The sequence below is a fragment of the Rhinatrema bivittatum genome, chromosome 16 (assembly GCF_901001135.1).
Source record: "Rhinatrema bivittatum chromosome 16, aRhiBiv1.1, whole genome shotgun sequence".
In the NCBI taxonomy this organism is placed as follows: Eukaryota; Metazoa; Chordata; class Amphibia; order Gymnophiona; family Rhinatrematidae; genus Rhinatrema; species Rhinatrema bivittatum.
In genome coordinates, this window is record NC_042630.1 from 2531487 (window position 1) to 2550034 (window position 18548).

Genomic DNA, 18548 nt, shown 5'->3' on the forward strand with positions numbered 1-18548 from the left:
AGATCATGACTTGCCAGTCTCAAACCAAATATTTTATATTCTGTGTTGCAAAGTGCATATTCTGAGCTAAATTGTCTCTCTCTCCACTGGATTCACTTTTTGGCACTTTGTGGTTGAGTTTACACTCCTTTGCCTACAACAACTCCCCGATGGGTCACTTCATGTGTTTAGTCCACATGGACAAGCTGAATTACCTATTGGTACCCACACTATGGAACAGCCTTCCTGTCTCCTTCACATATTAATGCTCCACTTAACTGCTGACTTCTCTCTGTAGAGCTACATATGACATGCACTTTGTAATCCACCCTGCTGTAACTTCAGTAAATCAAACCAGAACCACCCTTCGTGCCCTTTCTGCAATCCTAGCTGTCGTGACAATTTGAAGTCTCCAGCTGCATAAACAAGATAAAATGATGGCAGATAATGTCCAGCTGAATGCGGATGAACATATCATTTGCAAATAAACTCACTTTTAATTCACATTTCTCTACCATTATCCCCTCAAAGGCCTTCAGTTGCCTTCGTTTAATCAACTAAAGGCTTGATAGCTAAAAGGAACAACACTTCTGCCTTGTATCTCTTCTAATCTGAAAGTGTCATTATATAATAATTTAATGTGAGTGTCTTACCCGCAGGTACATCTGCGCCTGGGACTGATTGAGAGGGGGCGAGGTGGCATTGCCGAGCAGCACAGATTGTGTCAGCGTAGTGGCGCCCGGTGAACTCACGCTCTGCGAGCGGCTAATGAGCTGCGTGGCTGACGTAGTGGCCAGACTCATCTGAAATGCAGGAGAGAAGAACCTGTTGCTCCGAATGTCCCCAGTACAGGATCAGTCCAGACCGTGAGTTGAGCCTCCTGTCCAGCAGAGGGAGACAGAGAAAAACTGAAAAGGGTATCCTATATCAGGACAGTGCTCACCCTGCACCCCTTCAGTATAAACGTTATCAAAGCAGATAAATAGAAAGATAACCAGCATAAGATCAAGCAAGCAACAAGTAACTGATAGATTGAACAATTCAAAAACTCTGTAAAAAGACCGGTCTTGCATATATATTCATATTCATCTGATAGGATCAGACAGATCTGCCAAAATGCTGTGAGGAAAAAAACAAGAGGAAGAAACTTCGAGCGGATGTAACAATACTTGGGTGGGAGTCTGGACTGATCTGTGGTACTACAGGAACGAAAATTAGCAGGTAAAAACCAACTTTCCTCTCCCTGTACGTACCCGGATTAATCCAGACAGTGGGATGTACCAAAGCTTCTCTAAACAGGGTGGGACAGAGATAGTCCCGCTCGAAGCACCTGCCGTCCAAAAGAGCCAAAAACTGGTGCCTGTACATCGAGGAACTTCCAAGTAGCCGTTCTGCAAATTTCCTGTGGAGAGACCGACTGACACTCCGCCCCAGAAGCAGCTTGTGAACGTAAAAAATGGACCTTTAAGCCTTCCGGAACCGTCTGGCCCCGAGAGAAGGACGCGGTGCAACCGTAGTCTTAGAAGCCTTGGTTCCTCTCTTTGGACTACTCCAGAAGACAAAGAAATGATCAGAGACTCTGAACACATTTGTAACCTGTAAATACCATAGTTGTACTCTTTTGCGCCGCAGATCTCCACCAGGTGTGGTCGCGATGTCCTCAGGGGAAGAAGGGAGCTCCATTGGCTGATCCCTACAAGACAACGCTTGGAGCTCCGACACCCTCCAGGAGGAATAGAGACGAGGAACGGTCTGAAGAGGCAGACCCTTAAACGTAGCCCCCGGAGAAGTATGAAGGGCCCTCGCGGGAACCCGAAGCACCAAGATAAAGCTCCACGAGGGACAAGGAGCCCGGACAGGCGGATGCAACGCTCGGCCTCCTTGAGGAATCAAACGACATCCGGATGAGCCACCAACGTGTCTAGACCCGAGAGAGGAACCTGAACCCGTAAGGAGTTGAAAAAGAAAACCCTGAGAAAAACCAGTCCGTAAAAATGAAAAAAACCTGTGATACCAGAGCCTTGCATGCTGGCCTTCCGGACTCAGCCCAGACAACTGCAAAAAACCTCTCCAAACTGGACGTGAGAGAGAGAGGTAGAGGGCTTACGGGCCCGCAGCAGAGTGGATTTAAGTTTTTTCTTTATATCCCTTCCGGCTTAGTCGCTGCCGTTCGAAGTCACGCAGCTAGATAGAAGCGATCCACCTGTCGAAGCGGGTGTGAAAGATGGCCGAGGAGAAGAGGACTGACTGTCGCGAGGATCACTATCTCCTCGTACCATGGCCCGCGGGGTCACTTGGATGCTACGAGCATGAGGGGTCCCCGAAGTTCTATACTTCTGAGGCCAAGGGGGAAAAACGTACCGGAAAACGTCGTGAGAGCAGGGAGCACCAGGCCACTCCTTCCGAACAGTGCACCCTTCTGTGGCTGAAGAATCAGCGAGCTTTTGTATAATTCGGAGTAGCCATCAGGCCCAAGTGGGGGGTACCCTACCTGAGGATGATCAGCACCATCGCTCCGTCAGAGAGCTCCCACTTTTTTTTGCGTAGACTGAGTTTGACCCACTGCACCCCAGCCCGATAGGCTGGCGTCCATCGTGACCATGATCCATTGAGGCGTGTACAGGGGCATCCAGTTCATGAGGTGCGCAAGTGAAGACCACTATTGCCTGTCGGCTATGATGGAGTATGAGAGCGGGAGGAGCGTCCAAAACTGTTCCGGTGCTGTCTTCCAGCGGGCCAGCAAAAACCTGCTGTAATGGACGCATATGTGCAAAACTCAAGGAACCAGCAAGATAGTGGAAGCCATGGGCTTCAGGACCTGAAGAGAATCCCAGGTCATGAGTAGCGAGAGAATTACGCATTTGATCCATAAGTTTGAGCACCCGAGCATCCATCAGGAACACCTTGCTCCCAGGAATTCCAGAACCTGGGAGAGCTGGAGATTGCTCTTGGAAAAGCTGACTATCTCCCCGAGTGAGGTGAGGGAAGCCAAAGCCCTGTCGACCGCCGATCTGCAGGGAGGAGGGATGAACCAGGGCCCTGTCCCGGTGGAGAGTGGCCATTACCACCACCATAACCTTGGTTAAAAGTTCAAGGCGCATGGACGAGTCCGAATGGAAGAGCCCGAAACTGGAAGAGGTGCCCCAGAATGCTGAACCGAAGATACTTCTGATGGTCGCGGCGTGTAGGTATATGCAGGTAAGCCTCCATTAAGTCAAGTGAGACCAGATATTCGCGCGAGCGAACCGCCGCCATCCTCTCCCACAGGGTCTCCCGGTGGAAAAGGGGAACACTGAGGACTCGACTGACTCTCTTGAGGTTCAAGGTGGACGGAAGGAACTGCCTTTTATTTTTTTTTGCACGACGAAGTATACAGAATACTGGTCGGCTCCTTGTTCCTCCACCAGGACCGGGATTATAGCTCCGAGAGCATGCAACCGGACAAGAGTCTGGCAGACCGCTGGATGCTTCCAGTTTCGTAGGGAGAGAATATGTGTAGGTCTGGAAGATCCCGAGCAGAATCTAAGCGGAAACTTCATCTATCACCTCGAGGCCCCACTGGACCGACGTGATTTTAACGCATTCCTCGAGAAACGAGGATAGACAACCACCTAACTTGGGTCAGCCGTAATCCATTGGGAAGAGGGCTTTACGGCCGAGTGCTGTGGGTTACGCTCCCGGAAGGGAAAGAGACCAAGACTTAAGGAAAAGACTTCGGGCGGCCCTCCGGCAGCTTATGAACCTTGTTCTCTCCCAAGGATTTAATAAGCTGCTCAAGGTCCTCACCAAAGAGCAACTTGCCCTAGAAGGGAAGAGTGCCCAACTGCGAACCCATAGACCAACTGCGCCACCAGAGGAAACGCCTGGCCGATACCGCTGCAACCATTGGCTTGGCCAGCACTCAGAGCAAATATTATAGGGGTCCACCCCATATACTCCTGCTGCCTTCAGTCGTTCTGCCTGCTCCGCCTCTGCAGACGGGAGGTCCTGGGTGCTGAGCAATTCTTAACTCCAACTAAGGCCAAGGGGATAAAGTGTGTCCATTGCCACACCCACGCGGAGTCCCACCTCAGGAGACTCGCACTCCTGGAGGAGCAGCTGTCTGTACATATGTGTAGGAGCCCTAAGTCCCGCCAGGACCGGGTCCACGTTAGCTGCGAGGGGGGGGATGTAGCCGAATTCTCCGGTGACACTCCAATGCCCAGCTCGTCCCAAAGTCAAGGGAATGAGCTGGTCCAGCTCTGCCCTTTGGATCAACAGAGGACATTCGGGTCATTCCCCTCTAAGGGAAACCCTGGAAGCAAACCAGAGTCCAGATCAGAATCAGTGGGTGCAGCCATCTTTTTTTTTTTTTAATACAAAAGTATAGAGAATACTTGCTTGATCTAGGAAAAAATCTGAGAAGAAAACCCCAAGGGAAATGGAAAACTGAGGAAAGAAGGGAACCGCAGGTTCTACTGTCTGAATCTGCTGGAGACAGAGAAATACTGAAGGGACACAGGGTGAGCACTGTCCTGATATGGGATACCCTTTCAGTTTTTTTCTGTCTCCCTCTGCTGGACAGGAGGCTCAACCCACTGTCTGGATTGATCTGGGTATGTACAGGGAAAGAACCAGTTACTCTGCATGTCTATCTGTACAGACACTGTCCCAGAAGCTTGCATAGTACTCAGAGAGGGGGGGGGGGGGGGGGGAAGAGAGAGAGAGAGAGAGATGCACCCCCAGAGGCCTGGACAGTGCCGAGAGGGTACAGGAGAGATGTAGAGATGCACTCACAGAGGCCGGGACAGTGCTGAGAGGGTACAGGAGAGATGTAGAGATGCACTCACAGAGGCCGGGACAGTGCTGAGGGTACAGGAGAGATGTAGAGATGCACTCACAGAGGCCGGGACAGTGCTGAGAGGGTACAGGAGAGATGTAGAGATGCACTCACAGAGGCCGGGACAGTGCCGAGAGGGTACAGGAGAGATGTAGAGATGCACTCACAGAGGCCTGGACAGTGCCGAGAGGGTACAGGAGAGATGTAGAGATGCACTCACAGAGGCCTGGACAGTGCCGAGAGGGTACAGGAGAGATGTAGAGATGCACTCACAGAGGCCTGGACAGTGCCGAGAGGGTACAGGAGAGATGTAGAGATGCACTCACAGAGGCCGGGACAGTGCCGAGAGGGTACAGGAGAGATGTAGAGATGCACTCACAGAGGCCTGGACAGTGCCGAGAGGGTACAGGAGAGATGTAGAGATGCACTCACAGAGGCCGGGACAGTGCCGAGAGGGTACAGGAGAGATGTAGAGATGCACTCACAGAGGCCGGGACAGTGCTGAGAGGGTACAGGAGAGATGTAGAGATGCACTCACAGAGGCCGGGACAGTGCCGAGAGGGTACAGGAGAGATGTAGAGATGCACTCACAGAGGCCGGGACAGTGCTGAGAGGGTACAGGAGAGATGTAGAGATGCACTCACAGAGGCCGGGACAGTGCTGAGAGGGTACAGGAGGGATGTAGAGATGCACTCACAGAGGCCGGGACAGTGCTGAGAGGGTACAGGAGGGATGTACTCACAGAAGCTTGGCTGGTGCTGGTTTGCTGAGGGGTGCTTGTGTTCGGAGAGCTCGCTTGGCGGCTGGCAGCAATAGTCGCCTACAAGACAAGGGAAGATGTCGTTTGTGCTATGAGAGGCCTCTGGCAAGGGAGGGAGAGGCTCCACCTATCAGAACACATGAAGCACCAAAAATCCTAACCCAGACAATCAGAGACGTAAAGTTTGGTTGTTATTCAAAAGAACCGTAGCTCTGTCAGGCAATCAGAAGGCTCCAATTTACTTTCAAACTACGTAACTGATCTTGAGGGAGTCACTTTATCTCCCTGTGTCTTTGCTCTGATCCCCAGCTCGGTCACTGCCCCTCTGTGTGTGTGACCTCAGGGGGTCACTTTATTTCTCTGGTCCCAGACATCCTTAATACTCCATACTCTTAGGGAAGCACTGATGATATAGAATCACTGGAGAATCTGCTATAGGATTAAGTTCTCTTCCCATGCACCTCCTCCTGCCTTCTGGTCAGCCTCTGATTCCTAACCCCGGATCATCCCCCTGCTCCCCATCTGACCCCTCCAAGCTCCTCCTCTGGTCTCCCCTTGCTCCACTTCTGATCTTCTATCTAACCCCAGACTTTTCCCTCTGAACCCTATCCTAGATCTTTTCCTTACTCCTCCTCTGGTATCCCCTTGCTCCACTTCTGATCTTCTATCTAACCCCAGACTTTTCCCTCTGAACCCTATCCTAGATCTTTTCCTTACTCCTCCTCTGGTCTCCCCTTGCTCCACTTCTGATCTTCTATCTAACCCCAGACTTTTCCCTCTGAACCCTATCCTAGATCTTTTCCTTGCTCCTCCTCTGGTCTCCGCTGAGTCCCAGTATGTCTGACCTGCTGGACGGCGGCCAGGCTGTGCAGCTGAGCGTTGCTGAGCTGCTGCTGAAGCATGATCTGGTGGAAGTACTGAGCTGCATTCGGCTGCCGCTGCAGCGCTTGCAGAGCCTGCAGGGAACAGGGGATCGAGAGAGAGAGGAATAGGAAGGAGGAGGATAGAGAGACACATTAGTCTACAGCACAATTCAAGAAGGCAGCAAGTCTGTGTCTCCAACTGGCCATGGTCTGAACTACTGTACCATCATCCACCCTGCCTACACTCATCCCCACCAGAACACAACACAACCAAACATGGACCCATTCACTCCCAAACTGCACTGCTTCTTAGCCATCTGTTCTCCCACTCCTTACCTGCACGGCCTGACGCTCATACAGAGACATCTGGGATATCTGGGGACGGGCACTTCCCCCCGAGCTCCCATTGGTGGAGTTTGGGCTCTGCTCACTCTCCGTTTCCATGGTGGACCTCACACCTGCAGAGAGACCCACAAGTCTGCCAATGTCAGCAGGTACGTGATGCCCTTTCAGCCCCTGGAACTGGACACCACCTATGGACTCTTCTTTCTCAAGCTTTCTGCTCCCCCCACACAGAGCTCTGACCCCTGATCCTCCCCCTCTGGGAACCTCTTATTTTACCTCTTCTCCTCTTGTCTGAACTCATACACCCAAAGCTTACTTGTGAGAAAAAGTATAGACAAATGTCAAAAGCCTTTACTTGTGCAAAATAGTTTGGTTGCTGCGCTACTTTACTTGATTTTGGTGAAATAAAGCATGAACAAACATGTTTCAGGACTAACAACACATCTGTGCCAAGTTTTGGAGAGCGACTGACCTACACCTTCATTACAGAAAACCTTTACAGCAGGGGTGGCCAGTCCTCGAGAGCCAAAAACAAGCTGTCCACAATGAATATGGCAAGAGATAGGATTGCATACAATGGAGAGAGTGCATGCACATCTAACTCTTCCATATTCATTGTAGATGTTCTGAAAATCAGAACTGTTTGTGGCTCTCGAGGACCGGAATTGGCCACCCCTGCTCTAGACAGCTCTGCTAAACTGACCTACATCTTCTTTATGCAAAAGCCCAACTCAGATCTAAATGCACCACATCTAGCGCTCAACCCTGAACTGACTCTCAGGTCACCCAAAGAAACTCTTCAGCTTTGTTTGACACCATCTTCTTCCTGTAAAACCACGGTGCTCGGACCCTGCACCAAACTCTACATAATGCAAACATATTTCTTGTATCAGGGGAACAGGGAGAGGCTACAGAGCAATATGAGGAGATACAGTTCCAGGAGGAAGAGGCTATACAACACATAACAGACCGCAGAAAAGGACCAGATGGCCCATCCAGTCTGCCCAGCAAGTTTCTTATGGTAGTATCTGCTGCTCCATACAGTTACCTCCAAGCCTTATGATAAGATTAGGAATATTTACAATAAAAACCTAGCAACTGTCAAACCCATAAATTACTGCTAGCTACTGGGTAAGGAGCCTTCTTGATAATTCAGACTGTGCTGCTTGACATTCTTTGCTTATGGACTTGGCGTAGAAGCCGTCCTGTGCTTTTTCCCTTATGCCTTCTTGATAATTCAGACAGTGCTGCTTAACGTTCTTTGCTTATGGACTTGGTCATAGAAGCCGTCCTGTGCTTTTCCCCTTATGCCTTCTTCATAATTCAGACTGTGCTGCTTGACATTCTTTGCTTATGGACTTGGCGTAGAAGCCGTCCTGTGCTTTTTCCCTTATGCCTTCTTGATAATTCAGACAATGCTGCTTGACGTTCTTTGCTTATGGACTTGGCCGTAGAAGCCGTCCTGTGCTTTTCCCCTTATGCCTTCTTCATAATTCAGACAATGCTGCTTGACGTTCTTTGCTTATGGACTTGGCGTAGAAGCCGTCCTGTGCTTTTCCCTTTATGCCTTCTTCATAATTCAGACAGTGCTGCTTGACATTCTTTGCTTATGGACTTGGCGTAGAAGCCGTCCTGTGCTTTTTCCCTTATGCCTTCTTGATAATTCAGACAATGCTGCTTGACGTTCTTTGCTTATGGACTTGGCGTAGAAGCCGTCCTGTGCTTTTTCCCTTATGCCTTCTTGATAATTCAGACAATGCTGCTTAACGTTCTTTGCTTATGGACTTGGCCGTAGAAGCCGTCCTGTGCTTTTCCCCTTATGCCTTCTTCATAATTCAGACTGTGCTGCTTGACGTTCTTTGCTTATGGACTTGGCCGTAGAAGCCGTCCTGTGCTTTTACCCTTATGCCTTCTTGATAATTCAGACAGTGCTGCTTGACGTTCTTTGCTTATGGACGTGGCCGTAGAAGCCGTCCTGTGCTTTTTCCCTTATGCCTTCTTCATAATTCAGACAGTGCTGCTTGACGTTCTTTGCTTATGGACGTGGCCGTAGAAGCCATCCTGTGCTTTTTCCCTTATGCCTTCTTCATAATTCAGACAGTGCTGCTTGACTTTCTTTGCTTATGGACGTGGCCGTAGAAGCCATCCTGTGCTTTTTCCCTTATGCCTTCTTCATAATTCAGACAGTGCTGCTTGACTTTCTTTGCTTATGGACGTGGCCGTAGAAGCCATCCTGTGCTTTTTCCCTTATGCCTTCTTGATAATTCAGACAGTGCTGCTTGACGTTCTTTGCTTATGGACTTGGCCGTAGAAGCTGTCCTGTGCTTTTTCCCTTATTATTATTATTATTATTATTATTTTTAATTTTTATATACCGAGGTTCTTATAGAGACTATAAATCACTCCGGTTTACATATAACGATAAACTGCCCAACAGAGATAAGGGGGCTTTACATAGAACAGTGGTACATATGCCTTCTTGATAATTCAGACAGTGCTGCTTGACGTTCTTTGCTTATGGACTTGGCCGTAGAAGCCGTCCTGTGCTTTTTCCCTTATGCCTTCTTGATAATTCAGACAATGCTGCTTGACGTTCTTTGCTTATGGACTTGGCCGTAGAAGCCGTCCTGTGCTTTTTCCCTTAGGCCTTCTTTATAATTCAGACAATGCTGCTTGACGTTCTTTGCTTATGGACTTGGCCGTAGAAGCCGTCCTGTGCTTTTCCCCTTATGCCTTCTTCATAATTCAGACAATGCTGCTTGACGTTCTTTGCTTATGGACGTGGCCGTAGAAGCCGTCCTGTGCTTTTTCCCTTATGCCTTCTTCATAATTCAGACAATGCTGCTTGACGTTCTTTGCTTATGGACGTGGCCGTAGAAGCCGTCCTGTGCTTTTTCCCTTATGCCTTCTTCATAATTCAGACAATGCTGCTTGACGTTCTTTGCTTATGGACTTGGCCGTAGAAGCCGTCCTGTGCTTTTTCCCTTATGCCTTCTTCATAATTCAGACAATGCTGCTTGACGTTCTTTGCTTATGGACGTGGCCGTAGAAGCCGTCCTGTGCTTTTTCCCTTATGCCTTCTTCATAATTCAGACAATGCTGCTTGACGTTCTTTGCTTATGGACTTGGCCGTAGAAGCCGTCCTGTGCTTTTTCCCTTATGCCTTCTTCATAATTCAGACTGTGCTGCTTGACGTTCTTTGCTTATGGACTTGGCCGTAGAAGCCATCCTGTGCTTTTTCCCTTATGCCTTCTTCATAATTCAGACAATGCTGCTTGACGTTCTTTGCTTATGGACTTGGCCGTAGAAGCCGTCCTGTGCTTTTTCCCTTATGTCTTCTTGATAATTCAGACAGTGCTGCTTGACGTTCTTTGCTTATGGACTTGGCCGTAGAAGCCGTCCTGTGCTTTTTCCCTTATGTCTTCTTGATAATTCAGACAGTGCTGCTTGACGTTCTTTGCTTATGGACGTGGCCATAGAAGCCGTCCTGAGCTTTTTCCCTTATGTCTTCTTGATAATTCAGACAGTGCTGCTTGACGTTCTTTGCTTATGGACGTGGCCGTAGAAGCCGTCCTGTGCTTTTTTATATCTGCATATTATTACCCCAGACTGTAAAAGTCAGGGCTCGTGTTGGTTGTTGTCTGTATCCAGTTCCCCTTTCTCCACCTTCCCGCTGCCAAATCGGGGAGTGAGGTTGCATTATTTTATATACATATCTGGGGTATAGTCTTGAGGAGATTACATTGCAATATAGATTTAGGGAGTACATTCTGGGGAGGTTATGTATAGTTCACTACCTTTGTATGTGAGTTATGCTACAAAAGACATATTGGTGCTGCTTTTTTGAGAGATTTAATGATTGATTTTGTATCCCAGCATTAATTGCCTTTTAGGGACCCTGCTTGAACACAAAATACCATTAAAAACACTTTTTCATGGGACATATAAAGATGGCCATTTTCTACAACCGTCATGTGTTCAGGCATTTAAAAAGTGGCTTTGAACTCTGCCCTGCCTGTTCACGCTCTTTCTGCTGCTGAAGAAAAAGCATGGACATGCCTCGTTACCAATCATTTCTGGGGGGTCCTTATACTCATTTGTATATTTATGGTGTATAATCCTGGGGGGGAGGACAAAGGTAGATTATATAATCTTAGGGGAGGGGGATTTAGATTATTTCATTCTATTTATTTCTCTCTATAAACTGCTTTCATAAATACAAAATTAATGAAGGTGGCTTGCACCAAAACCAACAAAGCAATATCACACACAAAAAAAAAAAAATCAGCATAATCATTACAAACAAACTGAGGAATATTCCGGATAAGAACAATTTCGGAACAGTTGGTCAGTCTTTCGTCCTGCACATAATAGCCCTTGCTCCAAACCCTTGCTCCAAAAGTACTCTTATCACAGAGTTACCCAAGTCACATATTCAATCATGTCCCAAAGTTTTCCACCTCACAGAAACAACCATGTTACAATGTCAGTGTCACAATGACACAATGTTACAATGTCACAATGTTAAATGTTGTCCATGTTACAAAACCAATCATGTTACAATGTCTAAATGTAAAATATGAAATCTATTCTTATAGATACCACTGTGTAAACTGTAAACCGGTGTGATAAAACCAGTTGAACATCGGTATAGTAAAAAACAAATAAATAAACAAACAATAACCTATTTTTTTTGTCCAGCAGTGTTTATCCTTGTTTTGTAAATGTTTGAAATTTATAAAGAGCTTAAAAAATGGGAAATGCAATCACAGTCAGCATGGATTTACCCAAGGGAAGTCTTGCCTCACAAATCTGCTTCACTTTTTTGAAGGAGTTAATAAACATGTGGATAAAGGTGAACCGGTAGATGTAGTGTACTTGGATTTTCAGAAAGCGTTTGACAAAGTTCCTCATGAGAGGCTTCTAGGAAAAGTAAAAAGTCATGGGATAGGTGGCGATGTCCTTTCGTGGATTGCAAACTGGCTAAAAGACAGGAAACAGAGTAGGATTAAATGGACAATTTTCTCAGTGGAAGGGAGTGGACAGTGGAGTGCCTCAGGGATCTGTATTGGGACCCTTACTGTTCAATATATTTATAAATGATCTGGAAAGGAATACGACAAGCGAGATAATCAAATTTGCAGATGATACAAAATTGTTCAGAGTAGTTAAATCACAAGCAGACTGTGATACATTACAGGAGGACCTTGTGAGACTGGAAAATTGGGCATCCAAATGGCAGATGAAATTTAATGTGGATAAGTGCAAGGTGTTGCATATAGGGAAAAATAACCCATGCTATAATTACACAATGTTGGGTTCCATATTAGGTGCTACAACCCAAGAAAGAGATCTAGGCATCATAGTGGATAACACATTGAAATCGTCGGCTCAGTGTGCTGCGGCAGTCAAAAAAGCAAACAGAATGTTGGGTATTATTAGAAAGGGAATGGTGAATAAAACGGAAAATGTCATAATGCCTCTATATCGCTCCATGGTGAGACCGCACCTTGAATACTGTGTACAATTCTGGTTGTACACAGTACATCGCAAAAAAGATATAATTGCGATGGAGAATGTACAGAGAAGGGCGAACAAAATGATAAAGGGAATGGAACAGCTCCCCTATGAGGAAAGGCTGAAGAGTTTAGGGCTGTTCAGCTTGGAGAAGAGACAGCTGAGGGGGGATATGATAGAGGTGTTTAAAATCATGAGAGGTCTAGAACGGGTAGATGTGAATCGGTTATTTACTCTTTCAGATAATAGGACTGGGGGCACTCCATGAAGTTAACAAGTAGCACATTTAAAACAAATCAGAAAAAAACTTTCTCTCTCTCATCACACAATTAAGCTCTGGAATTTGTTGCCAGAGGATGTGGTTAGTGCAGTTAGTGTAGCTGGTTTTAAAAAAAGTTTGGATACATTCCTGAAGGAGAAGTTCATAAACTGCTATTAATCAATAGGGAATAGCCACTGCTTGTTGACGGCAGTAGTAGATTGGGATCTATTTAATGTTTGGGTACTTGCCAGGTAGTTGTAGCCTGGATTGGCCACTGTTGGAAACAGGATGCTGGGCTTGATGGAGCCTTGGTCTGACCCAGTATGACAACTTCTTATGTTTAAGGTGGATTACAACATCAGTGAATATTCCCAGGTTGGGGGATGTTACATTGTATATTCTCAGTGTACATAGTAGGGGGAGGGGTTACATATTTCAGGAGTATGCTGTTGAATGTCTTACATTGTATTTTCTCAGAGAATGTGGCTGGGGGCTACAATATACAGTATATATATTTTTTTTTTGGGGGGCGGAGAGTGGTTAGATTGTATATTCCTGGGGCATACGTTGAGACTGGAAGTTATATTGTATATTCCCAGGAAATATTATCCTGGAGGTTTACATTATATATTCTCAGGCTGAGGGGGATGGTTACATTGTAAATTTCTGGGGGCAGGGCCGTTGCATTATATATTTCCAGGGTACACTGTCAGAAGTCACCCCCACCCCCTCTTCGATGGCCCTGAGGCAGGGGTTTACATTGTAGATACCAGGGGAGGGGGGATACAGAGTATATTTCTGGGGGTGGGGGTGCTGCATTATACAGTCGAGGATAGGGGGTTGCATTGTATATTTCTGGGGGGGGTGCTGCATTATACAGTCGGGGATAGGGGGTTGCATTGTATATTTCTGGGGGCGGGGGTGCTGCATTATATAATCGGGGATAGGGGGTTGCATTGTATATTTCTGGGGGAGGGGGTGCTGCATTATACAGTCGGGGATAGGGGGTTTGCATTGTATATTTCTGGGGGCGGGGGTGCTGCATTTTACAGTTGGGGATAGGGGGTTGCATTGTATATTTCTGGGAGGGTGCTGCATTATACAGTCGAGGATAGGGGGTTGCATTGTATATTTCTGGGGGGGATGCTGCATTATATAATCGGGGATAGGGGGTTGCATTGTATATTTCTGGGGGGGATGCTGCATTATATAGTCGGGGATAGGGGGTTGCATTGTATATTTCTGGGGGAGGGGATGCTGCATTATACAGTCGAGGATAGGGGGTTGCATTGTATATTTCTGGGGGGGTGCTGCATTATATAATCGGGGATAGGGGGTTGCATTGTATATTTCTGGGGGGGTGCTGCATTATATAATCGAGGATAGGGGGGTTGCATTGTATATTTCTGGGGGGGATGCTGCATTATATAGTCGGGGATAGGGGGTTGCATTGTATATTTCTGGGGGAGGGGATGCTGCATTATACAGTCGAGGATAGGGGGTTGCATTGTATATTTCTGGGGGGGTGCTGCATTATACAGTCGGGGATAGGGGGCTGCATTGTATATTTCTGGGGGAGGGGTGCTGCATTATACAGTCGGGGATAGGGGGTTGCATTGTATATTTCTGGGGGGGGGGCTGCATTATAGTGTAGGAGGTTGCAGCGTATAACCCTGTGGGGGTAATTCCAACGTATATTCTCGGGGTGCATTCTATAGCCCCGGGGGCCAGGAGCTTGCACGGGGTATTCCCTGGGGGGGGGGGTGTTACCTGCTCCCCGGCGGGTGGTCGCCCCTCTCTCTCTCTCTCTGGCTTCTTTTCTCGCCGTCGCCGCCGCGTCCTCCGTCACTTCCGGCGCGCAGCCTCGACTTCCACCCCCTCGCTCCCTCCCTCTCGGCTGTTATGGAGGCGCGAGCTGGTGACGGAGAGATAAAGGCGGGGCGGAAGCTGAAATAGCCGGGCAGCCAGGGAAATTTCCTGCCTTCTGGTGCTGGTCCGGATTGTCTGTGTCAGATCCCGGGTTCTGGTGCCGGTCCGGATTGTCTCTGCTCAGATCCTGGTTCTGGTTCTGGTCCAGATTGTCTCTGCTCAGATTCCGGATTCTAGTGCTGGTCCAGATTGTCTCTGCTCAGATCCTGGTTCTGGTGCTGGTCTGGATTCTCTCTGCTCAGATCCCGGTTCTGGTGCTGGTCCAGATTGTCTCTGCTCAGATCCTGGTTCTGGTGCTGGTCTGGATTCTCTCTGCTCAGATCCCGGTTCTGGTGCTGGTCTGGATCATCTCTGCTCAGATGCAGGTTCTGGTGCTGGTCTGGATTGTCTCTGCTCAGATCCTGGTTCTGGTGCTGGTCTGGATTCTCTCTGCTCAGATCCCGGTTCTGGTGCTGGTCTGGATCATCTCTGCTCAGATGCAGGTTCTGGTGCTGGTCTGGATTCTCTCTGCTCAGATCCTGGTTCTGGTGCTGGTCTGGATTCTCTCTGCTCAGATGCAGGTTCTGGTGCTGGTCCGGATTGTCTCTGCTCAGATACAAGTTCTGTTCCGGGTTGTTTCTGCTCAGATCCCGGGTCCTGGTGCTGGTCCGAATTGTCTCTGCTCAGATCCTGGTTCTGGCCCGGGGGCAGGATCCCACAGACTCTGCTGCTCTCGCTGCTGTTTCTCCTCTTTCCCCCAACATCACTCTAAGCTTCAACAGCAAGAGGAAATGTGGAAAAAAGGATTTGCACTCACAAAGACGGGAGTAGCTGGCTTGTTACGGCGGTTACTACCCCAAACCAAATATCCAAATTACTACCTCCACCTTCCTCTATTCCTGATGCCTTTCAACTAGCTTGATCACTCCATTCTTATACTTCACTTCAATGCATATCCAGCATAGTTCTCTGCTTCAACAGCAGGGGAAAAGAAAAACTGTTACTTCACACATCCAGCAGAGCTCTCTGCTTAAACGGCAGGGGAGAAGAAAAAAGGGTTCGCACTCACAAAGCGAGGAGTAGCTGGCTTGTTACGGCGGTTACTACCCCAAACCAAATGTGCCTGATACTTCACTCTCCACGCATATCCAGCATAGCTCTCTACTTCAACGGCATGGGAGAAAGACTGATACATCACGAATTTCCAGCATAGCTCTCTGCTTCAACGGCAGGGGAAAAGAAAAACTGATACTTCACGCATATCCAGCATAACTTCAACGGCAGGGGAGAAGAAAAAAGGATTCACACTCACAAAGCGGGGAGTAGCTGGCTTGTTACGGCGGTTACTACCCCAAACCAAATGTGCCTGATACTTCACTTTCAATGCATATCCAGCATAGCTCTCTGCTTCAACGGCAGGGGAGAAGAAAAAAACTGATACCTCACGCATATCCAGCATAGCTCTCTGCTTCAACGGCAGGGGAGAAGATAAACAACCAATAAGGGCTGTATAACATAATCTGGGTAAAAACAAATAAGCATGGGTGTAGCTTGCTTATTGCGGCGGTTACTACCCCTACTACCTCTAACTAATCAAGCTAGATATTTCACTTGGATGCAGCTCCATCACCGCTCTCTACATTAATGGTGGGGGTGGAAGGGAATTAGAACCAAGAGCTAAGAGAAACAGATAAGTATGAGAGAAGAAATGAGGGAAGCTTGCTGGGCAGACTGGATGGGCCATTTGGTCTTCTTCTGCCGTCATTTCTATGTTTCTATATATATGTTTCTATGGATTAGACGCAGGTTTTCCTGCTCCTTCTTTTGTGGGACGTCTGTGATTTTCCTCTTCTCTCTTTGCATTTTGCACAGTGCAGGGGAAGTGCATGGCTGGTTCTGGTTCCCTGGGATTTCCAGTTCAGTTTCTGTTTCTAATTTACGATCTCTTATTCTGTATTTGGTGAGAATCTGTCTCTGTTCTGACTGTATAGCCGGGGTGGGGGAAGGATGCTACTAAGCGTGCAGTTTTTCCTGCTCCTTCGATTTTCTCTCAGCTTTATGAAATGTGCCTCGCTTCTCTCTGCATTTTGCACAGTGCAGGGAAATTGCGTTGCTGGTTTCTTTTGCATGCACAGTCTGTGGCTTCTTGGGGTTTCCAGTAAGTTTAGGCAGTCTGAAACATTAACTGTGCTTTCGTTAGCTGTACCACTTTTATTTTTTTCCAATTCAAAGATAGGTCTGGAAAGTCCCATTACTAAGCGGTGCTGTCAGTATTCACCTGCAGCTCTTTGCAGACCAAGGAGTATGATAATTAGGGCAGCACTTCATCCCCTTCCCTGTAGTATCCAAGACCAAAACAATGGCAATGCAGTGTGAAAAACACTTGCTGGCAAACACTGAGGGAATGCAAACCCTTCGCGGGCAACAGGAGAGCATCACGCCGAGGGACCGCAAACCCTTCGCGGGCAACAGGAGAGCATCACTCCGAGGGACTGCAAACCTCTCCTCGTAGGTCTTCTGAAACAAATCCCACACCATTTTGGTTACTTTCTGCTGGACCATGTCCATCCAGTCTCTAGCCTTTTTATATTCTAATAGGAACCAGAAAATTTGATTATATCACACCTTCACTAACTGCATTGTACTGGCTACCGATGCAATACCGAACCCAATAGAAAGTGCAGTGCATCAGGGATCTGTATTGGGACCCTTACTTTTCAATATATTTATAAATGATCTGGAAAGAAATATGACGAGTGAGATAATCAAATTTGCAGATGATACAAAATTGTTCAGAGTAGTTAAATCACAAGCAGATTGTGATAAATTGCAGGAAGACCTTGTGAGACTGGAAAATTGGGCATCCAAATGGCAGATGAAATTTAATGTGGATAAGTGCAAGGTGATGCATATAGGGAAAAATAACCCTTGCTATAATTACACAATGTTGGGTTCCATATTAGGTGCTACAACCCAAGAAAGAGATCTAGGTGTCATAGTGGATAACACATTGAAATCGTCGGCTCTGTGCTGCGGCAGTCAAAAAAGCAAACAGAATGTTGGGAATTATTAGAAAAGGAATGATGAATAAAACGGAAAATGTCATAATGCCTCTGTATCGCTCCATGGTGAGACCGCACCTTGAATACTGTGTACAATTCTGGTCGCCGCATCTCAAAAAAGATATAATTGCGATGGAGAATGTACAGAGAAGGGCGACCAAAATGATAAGGGAAATGGAACAGCTCCCCTATGAGGAAAGGCTGAAGAGGTTAGGACTTTTCAGCTTGGAGAAGAGACGGCTGAGGGGGGATATGATAGAGGTGTTTAAAATTATGAGAGGTCTAGAACGGGTAGATGTGAATCGGTTATTTACTCTTTCGGATAATAGAAAGAATAGGGGGCACTCCATGAAGTTAGCATGGGGCACATTTAAAACTAATCGGAGAAAGTTCCAAACCAAATAAGCTTGTTACTTCAATTTCTATGCATATACAGCATAGTTCTCTGCTTCAACGGCAGGGGAGAAGAAAAAACTGATACTACACACATCCAGCAGAGCTCTCTGCTTCAAGGCAGGGGAGAAGAAAAAAGGGTTCACACTCACAAAGTGGGGGGTAGCTGGCTTGTTACGGCGGTTACTACCCCAAACCAAATGTGCCTGATACTTCACTTTCAATGCATATCCAGCATGGCTCTCTGCTTCAACAGCATGGGAGAAGAATAAACTGATACTTCAAGCATATCCAGCATAGCTCCCTGCTTCAACGGCAGGGGAGAAGAAAAACAACCAATAAGGGCTGTACAACATAGTCTGGGTAAAACAAATAGGCAGGGGTGTAGCTTGCTTATTGCGGCGGTTACTACCCCTACTACCCCTAACTAATCAAGCTTGATATTTCACTTGGATGCAGCTCCATCACTGCTTTCTACATTAATGGTGGGGGTGGAAGGGAAATAGAACCAAGAGCTAAGAGAAACAGATAAGTATGAGAGAAAAAAGTGTGTGAAGCTTGCTGGGCAGACTGGATGGGCCGTTTGGTCTTCTTCTGCCGTCATTTCTATGTTTCTATGTTCTTTTTTACTCAACGCACA

At 47.3% G+C, this 18548-nt stretch overlaps 1 protein-coding gene across 1 annotated transcript; it reads right to left on the minus strand.

The window, feature by feature from the left end:
- Nucleotides 1-365: 365 nt before the first annotated feature.
- LOC115078386 (polyhomeotic-like protein 1) lies at nucleotides 366-14436 on the minus strand. The gene is made up of 6 exons (XM_029581294.1): nucleotides 14316-14436; nucleotides 6758-6879; nucleotides 6404-6514; nucleotides 5541-5618; nucleotides 633-782; nucleotides 366-395 (listed from the first exon to the last, which is right to left on the minus strand). Exons 2-6 carry the CDS (start codon nucleotides 6863-6865, stop codon nucleotides 366-368), a joined length of 477 nt encoding a protein of 158 aa, XP_029437154.1. The 5' UTR covers nucleotides 6866-6879; nucleotides 14316-14436.
- Nucleotides 14437-18548: the final 4112 nt, after the last annotated feature.

Coding starts and splice junctions, on each gene's coding strand:
- LOC115078386 (XM_029581294.1), bottom strand. CDS start 6,865: ATGGAAACGGAGAGTGAGCAGAGCCCAAACTCCACCAATGGGAGCTCG. Junction 6,515..6,757: donor ATGAGCGTCAGGCCGTGCAG/GTAAGGAGTGGG, acceptor TGTTCCCTGCAG/GCTCTGCAAGCGCTGCAGCG. Junction 783..5,540: donor CCAGCACCAGCCAAGCTTCT/GTGAGTACATCC, acceptor CCTGCATTTCAG/ATGAGTCTGGCCACTACGTC.